At 38.2% G+C, this 18,033-nt stretch overlaps 1 protein-coding gene across 5 annotated transcripts in view; it reads right to left on the reverse strand.

The window, feature by feature from the left end:
- igsf9bb (immunoglobulin superfamily, member 9Bb) overlaps nucleotides 1-3,204 on the reverse strand; it is a 204,558-nt gene extending 201,354 nt beyond the window's left edge. For all 5 annotated transcript variants that reach the window (XM_022676039.2, XM_049466493.1, XM_049466492.1 and 2 more), the window contains exon 1: nucleotides 2,760-3,204. In XM_022676039.2, the coding sequence (XP_022531760.2) occupies nucleotides 2,760-2,823 (64 nt within the window). In that variant the 5' untranslated portion in view covers nucleotides 2,824-3,204. The remainder of the gene's footprint in view (nucleotides 1-2,759) is intronic.
- Between the last annotated feature and the right edge of the window lie 14,829 nt (nucleotides 3,205-18,033).

The following is an 18,033-nucleotide window of genomic DNA, read 5'->3' on the forward strand; positions in this document are numbered from 1 at the left end:
GGGCAGAAACGCAGCAAAGCAGAAAGGCCGGCTCTGGCAGTGGGCCAGGGTTATAGCTGGTGAAAGTAGATGTGTGTTTGCCAGATGACAGCTTGAGACGGCAGCGAGCGTTAGAGCAGAGGGACGGAGAGAGGAACGGAGGGAGCTGGACTCAGTGTCTGTGGGTCACTCAGGAGAAAGATGTGGAGCATATGCAGCACACCACATGGCCAAGGTGACAGACTCTGAGACTCTGAGAGACTGAGAGAGAGACACGAGCCGACATGAGCTTCACAGCACCTTAGATAAGAATCTCACTCTCACTTCAGGCAGGGGATGACTGCTAACAGGGGCTCGAAGAAATGAGAAGAAACGAGCGCAGTTACAGGAAGTCGCAGCGAGAGAAGCTTCAGAAGTAAGCAGATTTGAATGCTGCATGTCTGGTAGCAAATTACAAATTGAAACGTGAGAGATTCATTTGAGCATTTAATGGCTTGTCCTTGCCTGCCTGCAATGTTCAGCCCTCTGGTGGACACTAATGAAACTGCGGGGCTATGTGAGTCCATGCATGCACCATATACAGCTTCCAACAATTCATATACAGTAAATGCATTGAGATGCATCCCTTTTTTTGCTTGGGTTTCCAGTAGCACAGCAGAGCAGCAGCATCCACTAGTCTACTTGGGCTTGCAGAGCCTTCTTCTAAGAACTACCAGTCTGTTAACAGATCAATCTTAGGCTGAAGGAAGACCTGAGCAGGAGCTCGCTCACTTTTCCATCCAGTAATATAAATGTATGTGAAAGTGACTGCAAGGAGTTTTTAATGCATCTTTTTATATGCATTAAGGAGTTTTTTTATGCATGTTTATAATGTAGGTAATCTATATAATATATAGGTGGACAATATGAATAGTGAATATAATATTTAATCATATTGTGTGTGTTTTTTTCTATATTGTGATACATAGTACACTTTTCTAAACAAAATGAGTGGATCTCATCAGTGCTTATACATAATAGTAAGATCAGTAGTCGACCTATAAGTAATGTAAAAGCATAATTAATTGTGAAAACTATAATTAATCTTGTTTAATTGGATGATGTGAAGCACATTTGGAATTCAAATCAATGTAGCCAAAGTATAGGACAGTATTTAAATAACAGGAATAGCAGAATCTACTGATGCTTCTGATTCTACTGCATTTACATGAGTCTGTGTACTGTCATCAAAGGCCTATATGATATATATATATATATATATATATATATATATATATATATATATATATATATATATATATCGTTTCATCATATCATCATCATCATTAGAATATGAGAGTAAGGCATGTTTAACACATTTCATTTAATGTTAGAACTTTTATCTGCTTGGTGCAACAAAAGAATCTACACAGTTCTCATTCTTTGTCTATGGCTATGTCTGCCCTTATGTATCACTTATTTTACTCCAATCTTAAATACACAGAATACATGGTCACTGACTTCTGGTAAAAAAAATATATATATATTTTTTTTATATTACAACATATATCTCGCCATGTATCGTCTTAAAATATTATAATACAATCATTTTACGATATATCGACCACCGCTAGTAGCATCAAACCAGTGCTACTACAAACTACTACTGTTATACCTCTATGAACAGCAATGCATCTAAAGACACCTATAGTCAAACTCTATTTTCTCAACGCTATAACTCAAGCAATATCAGATCATATCATAAGAGCTAAAAACAACACACAGGTGCAGTAAGAGAGAGGATGCACAGGTGCAGTAAGCACTGCAGAAAGCACAGTTCCACTAGTTCCACATAGTCCACACACAGCACAGTGCACAACACAGCAGGAGAAGCACATACAGCAACCAGCTAGCTAGTTATAGTTCCCAAAGCATGACACACATCATTCTCTCTCTCTCTCTATCTCTCTCTCTTACTTCACTTTATTCAGCTGAAGAACTTGAACTCATGTCTTGTCCTCCTTTCACTTTCACATGAACAGATTATTGCTTAACATCCATTAGATATACAGCTCTGGAAAAAAAATGATGAGTTTATTTAATTTTACCAAACTGAAAACCTTTGGAATATAATCAAAGGAAGATGGGCTGATGGATGATCACAAGCCATCAAACCAAGCTGAACTGCTTGAGTTTTTGCACCAGGAGTGGCATATAGTTGTCCAAAAGCAGTGTGTAAGACTGGTGGAGGAAAACATGCCAAGATGCATGAAAACTGTGATTAAAGAGCATTTTCTTTGCATGTTTTAAAAATGTAATTTCTCATTTTCTGCAAATAAATGCTATAAATGACAATATTTTGATTTGGAATTTGGGAGAAATGTTGTCTGGAGTTTATAGAATAAAACAAAAATGTTAATTTTACTGAAACTCAAACATATACCTATAAATAGCCAAATCAGAGAAACGTAAGAGATGAACAGAAACTGAAGCGCTCTTTCATTTTTATATTATTTTTCCAGAGCTGTATAAATATATATTCATAGTCTATTAACAATAGCATGCATCACTGCATCACAGATCAGATCCAGGGTCGTCCAGCAGGCATTACGCACAGAATTACGCACTCCAGAACTCCAGACGGCAGAAATACGACTGTTTTACAGTGTTTTTAACACAGCGAGCTTGATGGAAGATGGAAATGTCGAAGCAGCAAACTGAAAGTACACGAAGTACTCAAGGTTAAATCAAAAGCAAAAACACGTAACTCGTAAAGACAGCAAGACTGCACTTCAACTCACCTTGAGCAGCCGTTCCTCGGGTGCTGAATACACTTGCTATCAAAGTGGCCACATACCAAATCATAGTACTATTGGCCACCAGTGAGAAAGCTCATCATATCTCAAAGTGCCCCCTTCAGTAACCCGCTCATAGCCGAGCCTCGCGGACGTTAGACGCGCTCTGAGCCGCCGAGGTACCCTGGTTTCATGCCCTACACACACTTTTCTCTCCTCTTTTCTCTCCTCCAGCGCTTCCCTTCCTTCCTTCTTTCCCTCCCCGTCTCTCCTTTCGCATCCTCTCGCTCTCTCTTTCTCACTCTCTCTCTCTATCTCCCCCTGTCTTTCTAACCCACTTGCTCTCTCACACACTCTCTCTCTCTCTCTTTCTCCCTCACTCCCTTTCTCTCTCTCTCTCTCTCTCTGGAAGAGACGGAGCACCTGCCAGTGCCAGCGCCAGGCGGACTGGGGCTCCTCGGCTCTCTCACAGCGCGAAACCAAGCGCGCTGAGGGCTTTACGCGCCGGCTCCGCCCCCGCTCCGCGCTGATTGGCCGCGCGAGGGAGGGCCTCGGCCCCTCATTGGCGCGCGTCTCGTCACTCCGTGAGTCAAAAACGCTCGCTCCAAGGTGAGTTGGAGCGCGCGCGGTGGCGGGGCGAGCCGCAGTATCATGCGCAATAGCGGACAGAGGCAAGCAACCAAGCGGGCTCGTGCCGGCGGAGATACGAGCGCGCGGAAGGGCTCCTATACCTGCTCCAGAGGAGGGAGGAGGAAGAAGGGAGGGCGCCAGGCTGAGACTGAGGGTTAAAGGATGGGGAGGAAGGGTCATGTCTGTGTAATTACGCACACGGCCAGCCTCTGCTCTGCTGCTGCACTGACTGATTCACCGCGAGCGGGGCTGTGAAGAAGAGTGAAGATGTTGAATCATATTAGAGAGCTGCATCACGCGCATCACTGTGGAAGCAGAGCCAAGCAATGCCTTCAGTTCCAGCATTAGAGATTTACGTGATTAGCCTATATATACATATATAGGCTATGAAACTCATATATTATATTTTATATTTATTTTAATGTTGATGATTATGTTTCTTTTAGAAAGTTATTATATTATATTAGACCAATTGGTATTTTTGGCCAGTGGGCCTGCTGGAAAATGAAATCTCCATCTTCATAAAAGTTGTCAGCAGAGGGAAGCATGAAGTGCTGTAAGATTTTCTGGGAAAACACTGCACTGACTTTAGACTTGATAGAACACAGTGGATCAACACCAGCAGATGACATGTCTCTCCAAACCATCACTGATCATCAGTACATTTTACATTTCATTTGTATATCAAGGGACCAGAGTCTGGAGGAAGACTTTTCTGCTGACAACTTTTATGGAGATGCGGCTTTCATTTTCCAGCAGGACTTGGCACACTGCCAAAAGTACCAATTGGTCTTATATAATATTCAAATTTTCGGAGACAAAGATTTTTTGGGTTTTCATTGGCTGTAAGCCATAATCATCAGCAATAAAAGAAATAAAAACTTAAAATAGATCACTCTGTGTGTAATACAGTTATTTAATATATGAGTTTCACATTTTAACCTGAATCACTAAAGTTAAGTAGTTTTTCAATCGTATTAAATTTTTTGGATGCACTAGTGTATATATATATATATATATATATATATATACACACACACACACACACATATATATATATATATATATATATATATATATATATATATATATATATATATATATATATATATATATATATATAGATAGATATATATAATGTGCCGTAGAGAGTAAAGTAGAGTATAATCAGACCAAAGGCGGTAGTGTTGTTCTAGATCTACTGAACCATGGTCCAGTTCACCTACAGTGATGGTTCGGACTTTTGGAACAATTATAAGAAGTTGATTGTGGGTGTTGTGCCAAATTTGACTCTTCACCAATGGCATGAAGGCATGTCATGCAGAAGTATGGCCAAAAACATTAAGACTGGGTATGTGCAAGGCAATGGATATAACTCAAAAACAACAATTATATTAACTCTTAATTGTCTCAAATTACTTAAGTAAATTTAACTTATCCAGGCTTACAGTGCAGCCAGCAGGCATGCTGAGTGTGAATTGGCTTACCTTAGAGCAGCATTTCAGCTGGCCTGTCTTGTTTGCTGTTGTTCTTGTAGTATAATACTATACAGTTTTACTGAAATCTATAAACACATTGAGTTACGCCTCAGTGGAATGAACATGTGGCATCTGACTTCCATTTTAAGGGCTGGAATTTGCTGTACAATCCATTTGAGGCAATGCTTTTAATGGAAGGCCTGGTGTTGTGCCAGTGCTTACTTACTCTGAAAATGCCGTCCTCTGAGGAGTTTATGGCGAGGGAATCTTGGGTTGACAAGTAGCTACACGGTTCCAGTCGTCACTCGTGGTTCTGTATTCAGAAAAACACAGATTTACTGCCTTCAAAATCCATTTTACTACTTTCAATGTGTAGCATATAAACATTTTACTGTAGACTACAAAACAATGTGGAATATTTTCATTTAAATCCCAACCTACACTGTGCTGTGTTCTAACAGTATGTTCTAATGAATGCTTTCAGCTACACAAAATGCCACCCACTGCCGATACAGATGTGCAAATGCACATATATAGCTTGTCTACTCACTGTTGAGATGTATTGCCAATAGAGGGTAATAGTAGGGTTCTCTGGAAGAGAGAAATTTGAACTTATTGGCACCATGCCTAATGCAAGTATGACACATCTGGCCCATGAGGTTGTTTGAACTATAATGAACGATAAGGGAAAACAAAGAAGTAAAAATGCTTCTTGGGCTCCCTATCTCCTTATGAGGGCTTTTTTTCCCGGCCGTGTCCCAATTCACTAGCCAGAGCAGCAATAGTGTATTGGGCCGCGACCCTGATGACACGGGCTCGATCCTGCGTGAGGAGCTGAGTGTTTATTTATTTATTTTTTCTTTCTTCTTGGGTTTATCTTCTTTGCGATCAACTGTTCTGCATTTGGGTTCAACAACCCTCTGGGCTGGAGAGCTACTAGTCTGTAGCCCATTACACTTTATTTACCAAAACAGATTTTTTTTTTGTGGCCCACCAAATAATGGCTTGGAAAATTAACGGCCCGCAGCCAAACTTTTTGCCGACCCCTGGTGCCATTACTGTCCAATAAAAAAACATGTATCTCCAAAACAGCAACTTTACAGTAGAGAGTAAAAACCTTCTTAACTTTCAATAGAAGTCAGTACAATGTAAAATTTGTTTATTTCAGTTCATTTTGGATAATTCTCTTGGACCATTCATGAATTATTTTTGACACAGTGAACAGAACAATTGATGTGTTCAAAAACAGTAACAATATGTTAATGTTAATAAAAATTAGAGCTGAAAATGACTAGTGTGTAAATGTGTCACAGCTGAGAACTTTTTCATTTAACCGTAAGCCTACACAGGCATAAGAAATTAAATTATATTATAAATTATATAAACCCAGACATATGCTGAGAGGCTTTGTGTGGGTTGATCACACATTAGTATGCATTCATACTGTATAAAACTCCATATGTTCTCAGAGAATGATGCAGTGATCTTTAGTGTGTAGGCCTTTAGAATTAAAACACCAATACTGGACCAGCCACTGTAAAACTAATATTATATATATTTCTCACTGTCTTAACAAAACCTTTGAAATAGTAATGTTTAATGAAATATGAAATAGTAATATTTATTAAAATCTGAAATAGTAATATTTAATGAACGTCAGTTGCAAAGAAAAAATGTGTTGCTCTTGGACTAAAATCTTGCTTCTACAAAATGGCAAGTTTGTAGGAAAAGAAAAAAAAGTCCTCAAAATTTAGTGGAAGCCAATGTAAAATATTTTACTACAAAGTTATTTTGGAGGATTTCTATTGGTACATTCATTACAAAATTCTGCTATAATACAGTCCCAGTCATACTTTTGGACACAACTTCTTTCTTTCCTCATTCAGTATTGTTCATTGTCGATTAATGATAAAGATATGAAAACAATTGGGACACTTGAGCAATTAGGCAGTAAACAGTAAAAAAAAGTATTTGTCCTCCACATACTCAACTGAGATGGTGATTTAAGGTGATTTGGGATGGCCACGCCAAAGAGACACCGTACACACAAGTTAAGCTAGGCCAGGTAGACTAAGATAGCTCATCACTGTTGCTTTAGGAGAAAGAAGCTTCTTCTCCTTAAAACTGATAAAAAAATTTCGTAAAGTCTGTAGGTCACAGAACATGGAGGACATTATCAATGCGTTGCTGAAACCAAAATCAGGATGGTTCAATTCTGAGTGCATGAAGAGTATGAAGATTGAAAATAGTGCAAGGTGAGTCAATATTGCATATTGCTATACAAAAGAATGTATTTGACCAGGGCCCCCAGAAATAAAACCTTGCTTGGGGCCCCAGAACTTCCAAATTGGCACCCTGATTGATGTAATGTTACATTGATGTAAAAATGATATACTTGTGAATAAAGTAAAGTCAGTGCACTGCTGTTTTCACCATAGGCTCAGTAAGGTATGAGTGCAGGTACAGGTGATTCAGCAGTGGCTGGGGTTGTTGTGGGATGACAGTAAGAGTTGGTTCCCCGCAGTACACTCCGTCACACTATCTTCAGAAATCATCCAGGAGAAATGTAGAATCATGTAGAAGAACCCACTCAAATGCTGTCCTTATCGACCCACTCTCAGTGACACACGCTTTGCTCAGAGGCCTTGAAATAAACACACCTCCATTGGGGACGCTCAGTGAAATCGCACGGTCACTTAAGGCTCCCCCACTACATTATTTATGCTGTACCTCTGTCATCCACACAGGCCGGTATCAGCGCTAACGCTGCCTCCTTACATCTCTCACAGCTTTGTTTTAGGCGGGCCTTGATGCTGTAAATGTATCACTGATAAACAAGCAGCACGAATAATGAGTCATATGTACTTTGCTGTAAGCTATATCACATTTCAAAGACTGGTGCTCGGATAGAATTCAGAGCTCTCGTCTTCTTCTTCTTCTGCTTTTAGAAAAATGAAAAACAAAAAAAAAAACTTCAGACTGCAGATCTGTTTCCAGCTGTGAAAATAACAGCTTAGAGTTTGAGGGGGGAGTTGGATCAGTTTACATAGTTTCACACCTCAAACTAATCATTTTGTCAGAGATTTGGCGAATACAGTTCTGAAATGGAGTTCTAAAAGTTTTGGACCCATCTTCACATTCAATCTTTTATTTTTTTTCCTATATTGTAAATGAATACTGAAGTGATCCAGACTGTGAAGGAACGCATAATGAATCATGTAGTAACTTAAAAGTATTAATTACACCAAAATACTAGATAGGTGCTCCTCCTGGTTCTGTTAACTTATCCTGTGTAACAGAGGAAACTCTTCCACTTTCCTGGGGCGGTCCTGATGAGAGCCAGTTTCATCATCACATTTTTGATGGTCTTTGCAACTGCACTTTAGGATACTTTTAAGTTTTTTGGACTGACTTACCTGCATTTCCTTATTTTCTTTACTTAGTTAGGTAGTTCTTGCCATAATATAGACTACTCAAATAGGGCTATTACCAACTTTACCTCTTCACAACTTTACAACTGATTCATAAGATGCATACAATTCAAGTAGTTAACTCTTGACAAGTTCAGGTGACTCTACCTCACAAAGCTGACTGAGAAAATTCCAGCCAAGATGTGTAAAGCTGTCATCTAAGCAAGAAGTGCTACTTCAAAGAATCTAAAATATAAAACGTATTCTGGTTTGTTTCCTAAATTATTCCAAATTTATTCTTAAGATGAGGATTTAAGATATGCCCAAACTTATGACTGGTGCTGTATTTCCTACTACTAACATTCTTGTTTTTCCACATAGTGAACTTGGAATATTGAATCTAATGCTTGTTATTATTATACTTGTAATTTGTCTTTTTTTGGTTTCCGTTTTTTTTTTTTTTTTTTTCGGTTTAGTCATAACTTACAACTATTTAGTAACCTTCATGAAATGTGTTTGCCAGTTTTAGGTTTTAGACTTGGAATAAAAAAATAAAAAAAAGACACACATGCATTTCTGGACAAGCTGAAAGATACAGAACAAGCATCAGAATGTGCAGCCATGTCTTTCATACTTCACTCAAGTTGCAACGTGCAATTAGCACCATATCAAGTCCAGAGTGGAAATGATAGAGTGGCTATTCACCTTTTGAATGTTTTGAATGTAGCTTTAAGGCATTGAAAAATATTGGAATGCAATCATTCTTGGCCTTTGGAGCTTAAAAAAAGCCACGGAATGATCTGGATTCCTCTGGAGTAATACCTCAGGTAATGTATATGACTACAGTAATCACGCTCATGTCTTGATTGGATGAGCATGAAATCCTTTACGCTGTTATGGCAACAGAGCTGCAGTTATATAGGTGCCTCTCACATCCATCAAGGTCTCAACTAACACTGCCAAACCTATTTATCTTTGAGTGGAGGCTTTGGTCAGTCTGATTAAATGATAGAGAGTATAATGCTGAAATATTTCAACTATTTATCAACATTTAGGCATCTTACAATAATCAGAGATCTCTACAGTCGCTTTTCCACTGCAGGACTAAAAGGTTCACAGTGTAAACACCACACACTGGGACTGGGTTTCTCAGCACGGTTAGCTAACGGCACTTCAGGCCACATAACTGTGCAGTGGGAGGGCTTAAGGAATGAGGGATGTGCCTATTAGCTAGCTGTGCTGGGCGGCCCTCATAGCGATTTTGAAAAGCAGCTAACAGAGAATGATATAAGAACATTTAGCAACATTTTGAAAAGGTTCAAGGAAGGCTAGCATGTAACGTTACAGAAATAAAGTAAGGATATAATGTAATGTAAAAAATAATAATGGTTTGTATCACATTATTAAAACATTTCTCACAAATACCTTTTTCTCAAAACTAAAAATGTCACAATATTTACAGGTGATATTGCAGTAACATTACCAGAAAGTTTTTATTGTTAACTGTAACGTTCAGAAAAGGTTGTACTAACCAAAAACACTTTCAATTGAACTGGGTTGTCACAAGCATTGCTAATATGGCATTATGACAAACGAAACGAAACGTTAACGAAACGACATGCTAACGAAATATTAGCAGCATTGGATGATGTGGCGTGTATGAGCCCAGTCTCTAGCATGCTAATGCTACATTAGCTGCTGTAGGGCGATGCTGGTAGTAATAGGGAATGACTTTTGTTGGGAGACATTTGAAGGAGCTCAGTCATCAGCATTGCTAACATAGTGTTAATGATGTTGGGTGAGCATTACTAACACAGAATTTGCAACATAGAAGAAGACCAGTCACCGACATTACTTGCACAGAATTGGTGAAATTGGAGGAGCCCAGTCACCAGCATTTCTAACACAGAGTTTGCGACATTAAAGGAGCCCAATCATCGGTATTGCTAACATGGTGTAAATGATGTTGGGCAAGCCCAATCAGCGTCATTGCTAACGCAGAGTTGGTGACATTGAGGGAGCCCAGGCACCAGCATTGTTAACACAGTGTTAATGATGTTGGGCGAGCCCAATCACTGCCATTGCTAACACAGAGTTTGCAACACTGAAGGAGCCCAGTCACCACCATTGTTAACATAATGTTAATGATGTTGGGTGAGACAAATCACCGCCATTGCTAACACAGAGTTTGCAACACTGGAGAAGCCCAGTCACCGGCATTGCTAACATGGTGTTAATATTGTTGGGTGAGCCCAATCACAAGCATTGGTAACAGCGTTTACGACATTGGAGGAGCCTGATCTTCAGCATTGCTAATATGGCGTTAGTGATGTTGGATGAGCCTGGTTGCCAGCATTGCTTAGGCTGCGTTACTGAAGTTGCCAGTTGTCATTTTTTTGCTCTAAATTAAGCAATACTGCAAATAATAATTTTTAATTTAGTTCCGGATGCTTAACTGCATTAAATAAATTGAGTTTGTTATTATTTACAACATTTTCTGGATAATAACTATCTCAGCAGATAAAAATAAATTAAAAAAATTTAACTTTGTTGTTCTCCTGGGTTGTGAATATGAATGTGTGGGACTGTTTGTGTGAAAGTTGGTAGATTTTGTTTTTTAACCTTTTCATTTGAATGTGTAATGTGTACATGACATGATGTCGCACTTATGACATAACCTGGAGAGAGTGTAGGCCTGTCTGTGTGTCTGATAGAGAGAGAGAGAGAGAGAAAGTTATGATGATGATGATGATGATGATGACTGTGATGTTTGTGTGTTCACACTGGTGTAAGAGAGTGTTAGACAGGAGAAGCCTGTGCTCTGACAAACTGACACCATCTCTCTCTCTCAGGGATGTGCCTCCAGATTTTTTTCATAATTTGATCATATCTCTTAATCACGTGTCCACCTATGGTTGGTGTAATCATTATGGAATAAACTGTATTTGATGGTAAATTATATGAATAGGAATTATTTCCCACTTGCACCCTTGGGTGTCTACAAAGGCACTGTATAAGTGTATCTTCATTCATACTTAAACTGTTAATGCATCATTAGTTCAAATTCCTGAGATTCACAATGTCTAAAGGCAGTATTGTGTACTGAGTGCTGAACTGCTTATATACCCACATGAGATAATAAATAGAACTTCTGTGTTTTTCCACTCCATTAGAGGATTTGCATATTTCAGAAGGACAGAGAATGCCTCTTGTAGTAGTGTGTCGCTTATCCTTGCTTAGAGTGTATCTGGACTGACTGTGTTTCATAAAAAGTTAACTACTATCTCCATGACAAATAGAGGCTGTTTAAGAGACAAAGGGCAACATGTTTTAGCAATTTATAGCGCACTGGTCAATTGTGGATTGTGCAGCTTGATTTAGGGTGTTGGTGTGTCTTTGGTTTTGTGAGAGCGCAAAAAATATTCCTTGTGCGGCTCGAAACGCACAAAAGGCATGTACTAATTCTCTTTAAAAATCATGGGTGTGTTTTGGTCGTTACGTGAAATAAACTAATCAGTGTTTCACTTGCCATTGTCTTTAAGAGTCAGGTGAGTACCAGCTGACTTGCGTGTTCGTATCTTAACAGCGCAGCGCTTTTGTGCGTCTCAGCAGAGAACATACATCAGCTGTGAACCAGAGTGAAGATACACCAGCAGCTCATTTAATGGAACAACAATGTTATTTTATTCTTTATTCTGTTTACTGTAGAGTTAAAACTCAGGTTTGCGCTCTGCAGAACATCCATGTGTGTGTGTTTAATGAGCAGGGGTGTACAGCACGCTGGCCGTGCCTATAGAAATGGACTCTGACTGTTGACTGTTGTGTAGGTTCATTTCAGTCAGTGGAGCTCCTGTGTTTTCCGCAGTCAAAATAGAAACACGCCTCACTTCCAGACCACCACAATATGGATTTATCCACTACACCACACCAACTGACTAACTAAATGACTAAAATGTGAAAACATTTAGTCAAGATTTTAGTCAAGAGAATAAGTCTAAAACTAATTCAAAACCACTTGTCAAAATTAATACTTATGTAAACATATATATTCCTTAAATGGCACACATTCAGATATTAATATGTTTATGCATGTCCTTTGCAGATACATTGTAGTAATTAAGGTGAAAAGTCACTGGTTAAAATTTTACAATTAAAAAAACGTCCTGTTATGTTAGGGGTCCAATTGAACCGTTTTAAAGTTTAAATATCTACGAAAAACAGTTAAATTTATTTTTTTTCAGTATGAAAATATTCTGCTTGTCTTAATTAGTGTAATAAACATATAATATGAACATGGTTCATCTCACAAATTTGCAACCACCCCTGCTAAAAAACTAAAACTAAAACCAAACAATGTTATGTTTCACTGTTATGTAAAACTATTGTGTATTATATGTTGGTCTTTTGAAACTAATAAAGTAGAGAAACATAAAAAAAAAAGTTTGAACATAATTTGTTTATGAAACATGAGTGAATTATTCTTGTCAGGGCCAGACAAGGATGAGACTTGTGCGGATACAAATAAATAGCTTTATTAAAAGAGCAAGATCTTATATGGATAGTCGAGACAAACAGGTTCAGTACCAGTGAGACGCAGCAGAGAGAAACCATACCATAAACAGGTAACAGTCCAGAGATCGTACACGGGCAGGCAGTATCACAGAGAAGGCAGTAATCCAAAAACGAATAAACAGTCCAGGTCATACACAGTAATCCAATACGAGGGCGCAGGCAAAAATCAAAGTCGGAAAAACACAAAAACAGGATCATACACGGGATATCAAACAAGGGCTATAGAAACGCTTTGTATTGCAGGATAAACCAAACAGATACTCGGCGAGGTGTGTGCGTGAGCATGGTCCTTAAATACTGAGAGTATTAATCAGTATCTCGGGACTTCCTGGAGGTGTCATGCGGTGTGTCATGTGATCGGGAGTGAGCGTGATGTCATGGTGTGGTGCGTTCTGGGTATTGTAGTTGGAAGCTTGGAAATCGCAGGTAGAGCGATTTTCAGTTGACTTTCAGTTGAACCTTTTGACGATAATTCCAACACTCAGAGAGTTGCACTATTTGGGAGATATTTGCAAACTTCTCTTTGGCATGGCTGAGAACAACATGATGGATTGGCTGTGTCTCAGCAACTACAACATTTTAACAAGCATCAGCAGGATTGTTTGTCTTTGTCAAGAGTGCAGCAGCACAAAAACAGTTTAAACCGAGTTAATGGACGTCTGAGCTTTGTGTGTGTAAGTTTAATCCAACGAGCACGGTCACCCCTCTGAATAAAAATGAACTAAAAAAATAGAGCTCTCTGTTTAATAGAGCTCTCCTGAATTATCTATACAGCACCTAATGAAGCGAATCCTTTAGTGTTGATCCAATATACATGTAAATAGCTCCTAATTAAGCATGAAAGCATGTTAACCCTATAGTCATGACTTGAATGACTATTTTATTACTTTTAGATGGCGCTCTTCTTTCAGCAGGGTGTTCATTAACACTGTTACTGCATTAGGAGACGTTAACACATTAGACTGCTGGGTAATCTTGGGCGTACAGGGATTATTAGAATTTAAATGACAACATTTATGCGAAAACCCATGACGTATATGTTTTAGGGTTGTTGATTGACTAAAAAAAAAACTAATTTATCACACAGTTTGGTATGATTACTCGCAATTAATCACATTTTTCCTTCTTAACATTGAAACCATAATTAAGTTTCGACATAAGATAAAATAATTAATGTAAAAGCATCATATTATTTATTAGAATTATATTTAAATATATTTGTTTAATTATATCTTTTGAGCTTTAAACACACATTGTCTTCTGTGAACTATGATCAAGTACCCGTTGCATTACTAAGAAGTCAATTTATCAGTAAAAAAATAGGTTGAATCTGGTTGAAGCCTTAACCCTTTCAGACCCGATTTATGTTCCAGTAATGACAAAATTCAAGAATGCAGTTTTCTGTCTGTAATGCAACCCAAAACAAGATTTACTAAATAAATAAATGAAATAATAAAATAAAAGATAAATAAGGAATAACATGATCAATTATCAATGCAGTGGAATCATTTGTTTAACATTATTATTTTTATTCTATATATAACTATTTTTTTTTAAATAAAAATAATTTATAAGTAGTAAAATATGATGGGAGGAGTGTTTTCCTTCCTCCTAGGCTGGGATGTTGCCATGCTTTATTCCATATTTATGCTTTTTTTTCCCAGTGCAGAGTGCCGGAATAAGCTTTGGTTTGTTTGGCTGATAAAATATACAATAGGTTTTTTAATCTCTTTGAATTTGAATCCTTTCAGATATGAATTTTGTTTCCGTAATGGAAAATTATATGAAGGCTGTTTTATTCCTGTAATGCACACAATCCTTATATTAAATCTCTATTAAAATAAATCTAATTTTAACACATTTTTTTATTCCTAAACCTGATAAAAGTGTTCTACATCATAAAGACTTAGTAAAGATTAGCTTGTTTTTACTTTGCCTGTAATAATAATTCTGTGGTGCTGACATGCCCTAATATCTGAGTTGTGAGTTCCCAGTGCAATGGGCGGGGCTAAGCTACTGTTTTATTGGCTGGTTTAAGATCTATTCTGATGGACAACATTTAAACATGTGTGTATATGTGTGTGTGTGTATGTGTGTGTACATTTTGTTAGAGAAAGAGAGAGAGAGATAAAGAGTGTTAAGGGCTGGTGGCCGACCAAGCAGGGTCGTAGCAACAAATTCTGGGACCTGTACACTCTCAATGTCAGTGGGCCCCTATCCATGACAGTATGGGGCCACTTTTCCCCCCACTACCACACCCATGCGACCAAGGCATCCTTTGGGGCATAGGAGGGGCGCCAGGCCAGTGCTGAGGATTAATTTGGCTAATTATTAACACCTGCTATCAACACCTTATAATCAACGCCAACCAGCCATTCGCGCTGGATCTTTGAAGCTCGAATCTATGCTGAATTTTTTTCTCTGAGCGCTGGCTCTCTTTTTCTCCCTGCTCTATCCACGGCAGGTGACGTTTTCCTGCCTGTGCTCTGGACAGCATAGCTGGCTTTCTCCTCCCTTCTTTTTCTCTCTCTCTCTCGTCTGTGGGGCTCCCCTGCTCGGGGCTGAGCGTCTCTGTTCTGTTCCCCCCTCCCTCGTGCTCACTCTCTATCCAGCAAGTGGAGACGTGGGTCTCTGCAGCTCGAAGTAGGGTGCGTGTCGAAAGTTGTGGGCGTGTCGAAAGGTGGTCCTCTATTGGTCTTTTGGAGTTGACGTTTCAGCGTGGCTGCCATTTTGGAGTCGGCAACTGCGCGCCCCCAGTGGATTAATTTACACTGAGGAAGGAGTTTAATAAACCTATAATATTCACAACTCTACCAGTTTTTACCCGATTTACACACGGTTTGATTTGTTACAAACAGCAGAGATGTAGTAATGATTTAGGACGCTGTGACACATTGCAAATACATGCTTTCATGCTTAAATACTTTATATTATGCTCTTTAACAAAGACAGACATATGGTATGGCATAATAATAAGTGCATAAATTAATTAATTTTATATATATATATAACATATATATATATATATATATATATATATATATATATATATATATATATATATATATATACACATAGACACACACACTCACACACATAAATATATATTTTTTAATTAATTTATACACTTAATAATTAATATGCCATACCATATGTCTGTGTTTGTTAAAAAACATAATATAAAGTTTTTCAGCACGTATTTGTAATTTGTCACATCATCCTGAACAGTGTTGGGAGTAACGGCGTTAAAACTAACGGCGTTACTAATGCCGTTACTTTTTTTCAGTAACGAGTAATCTAACTAATTACTATGACTGTAACTATAACGCCGTTACCATTTCCAACACCCCGTTACTGCACGTTACTTTAGCCGCTCTATGAACTTTTTTTTTGTTGTAACTTTGCTTTGCCCTGGTTAACCCCTCTTCTTTCCGGTGAACTTGAGCTTCTGGCCGCTGTGCCTGTGGTTTGGCGTGGTGAAGTGAGGCACAATTGTGACGATTTGCGTGCTCTAATCAATTCAGTGATTGCCGTGGACAGGCCAAGTTCCGATTTAAGGACGTTAAGCTTTTTTTAGCTGCTCCGGTTTTGTGGTGCTGCTGCTTTCTCTTTTAGAGCTTAGATTCTCTGCCCGAACCCGACCTGACCCAAAGACCGTCCCAAAATCGGGCTCCTATTTTTATTTTATGTAAAGCTCTGGTGTGATTATCACAATGTTGCTAAGTAACCAATTATTATTGTTCACTAAAGTGAACGAAATAGCGAAAACTGAAAGTGAAAAAACATTTGTGTTACTGAATCTAATAAAAACGGTAATTAAAAGGAAAAAACATAACTATCTCGAACTGTATTTTGTGTTTATAAAACTAACTAAAACGAACTAAAATTACTGAATTTTCGTGTTTAATTTATTTATAAGCGCTGTTGTACAGGAGTTGTACAGCGGGCGGTGTTGCCGAGCGCGCATCACCTCGTGGTCCGTGGCGTTAGTTCTTGTGTAAAGCGCTCGCGCTAGCCGCAAAATACGTCAGAAAACACTGAGAAACTGCAGATTACATGGGATTACAATATGAGCGCAAGGCAGATGAAAGAGAAACAGGAGATACAGTATGTGAGAACATTTACCTGTGAGTAGCTCATTCCAGAACAAGCAAATCTCTCGCTCTCTCTCTCTCTCTCTCTCTCTCTCTCTCTCTCACGTTTATTAGATTGATCTCTCTGATGAGATGTGTGAAAACTAATAAAAACTAGCAAGCCCACCCTAAAAACAAATTAAAACTTACTGAATTAAACTATAATAAAATGAAAAATGTAATCACGTAGCTCTGGGCGCACGTGAACACCTCCACGTTTGACTTGCAGCATTGTGTGTAGCTGTTCTTAAAATCATTTTAATTAAATAATAGTTTTATGCTATGTTACAGTGTTAATTAACATAATTCTGATTATATTTCACTCATTCAATCAGCCCGAAAACAGACAGTTTATGGTTTGGGTCTCATAATGACAGTTCATGGTTCGGGCTTGGGCAGAACGTGCACGGGCTCCGGCTGGGTCGGGTCGGATTTTTTGGGCCCGATCTAAGCTCTATTCTCTTTTGGTGAAGCTGTTATATTAATACCATTTTAATGGTCATTAGATTGTTGTTTTCGTCCATTATTTTGTTTTGTTTATATACATATTTCCTTTGAGTGTGGCTTGGTTTGTTTAACTCCATCCCCAGACGCGTTTTTCCGTTTTTTCCGTTTTTTTTAGTATTATATGTTTTAGTAATTTTCTTTGGTTCTGTGAAGAATTTCGTTTTTATTTTTTGTAATTCGTTAGATTATATTTTTGTCAACATTTTGGGTTTATTTTCGTTTGTTATTTTTCTAATAATAATAGTAAATACATAATTGATTTCCTTTTTTTTTGACGGGCGAATAATAAAAGTAAAGCGATAGTTACTTTTACTGGTAACTAGTTACTTTTATAGTGGAGTAACTCCGTTAGTAACTCAGTTACTTTTTTGGAGAAGTAATGAGTAACTATAACTAATTACTTTTTCAAAGTAACGTGCCCAACACTGATCCTGAATCATTACTACATCTCTGCTGTTTGTAACAAACGATTAGAAAAACGATTAGAAAAAATTAATCACACACTTAAAGGGTCTATGAGAAAATTTTGGGCAATCTGGGACCCCTTTTT

This window comes from Astyanax mexicanus, chromosome 17 (genome assembly GCF_023375975.1).
Source record: "Astyanax mexicanus isolate ESR-SI-001 chromosome 17, AstMex3_surface, whole genome shotgun sequence".
NCBI classification, from domain to species: Eukaryota; Metazoa; Chordata; class Actinopteri; order Characiformes; family Acestrorhamphidae; genus Astyanax; species Astyanax mexicanus.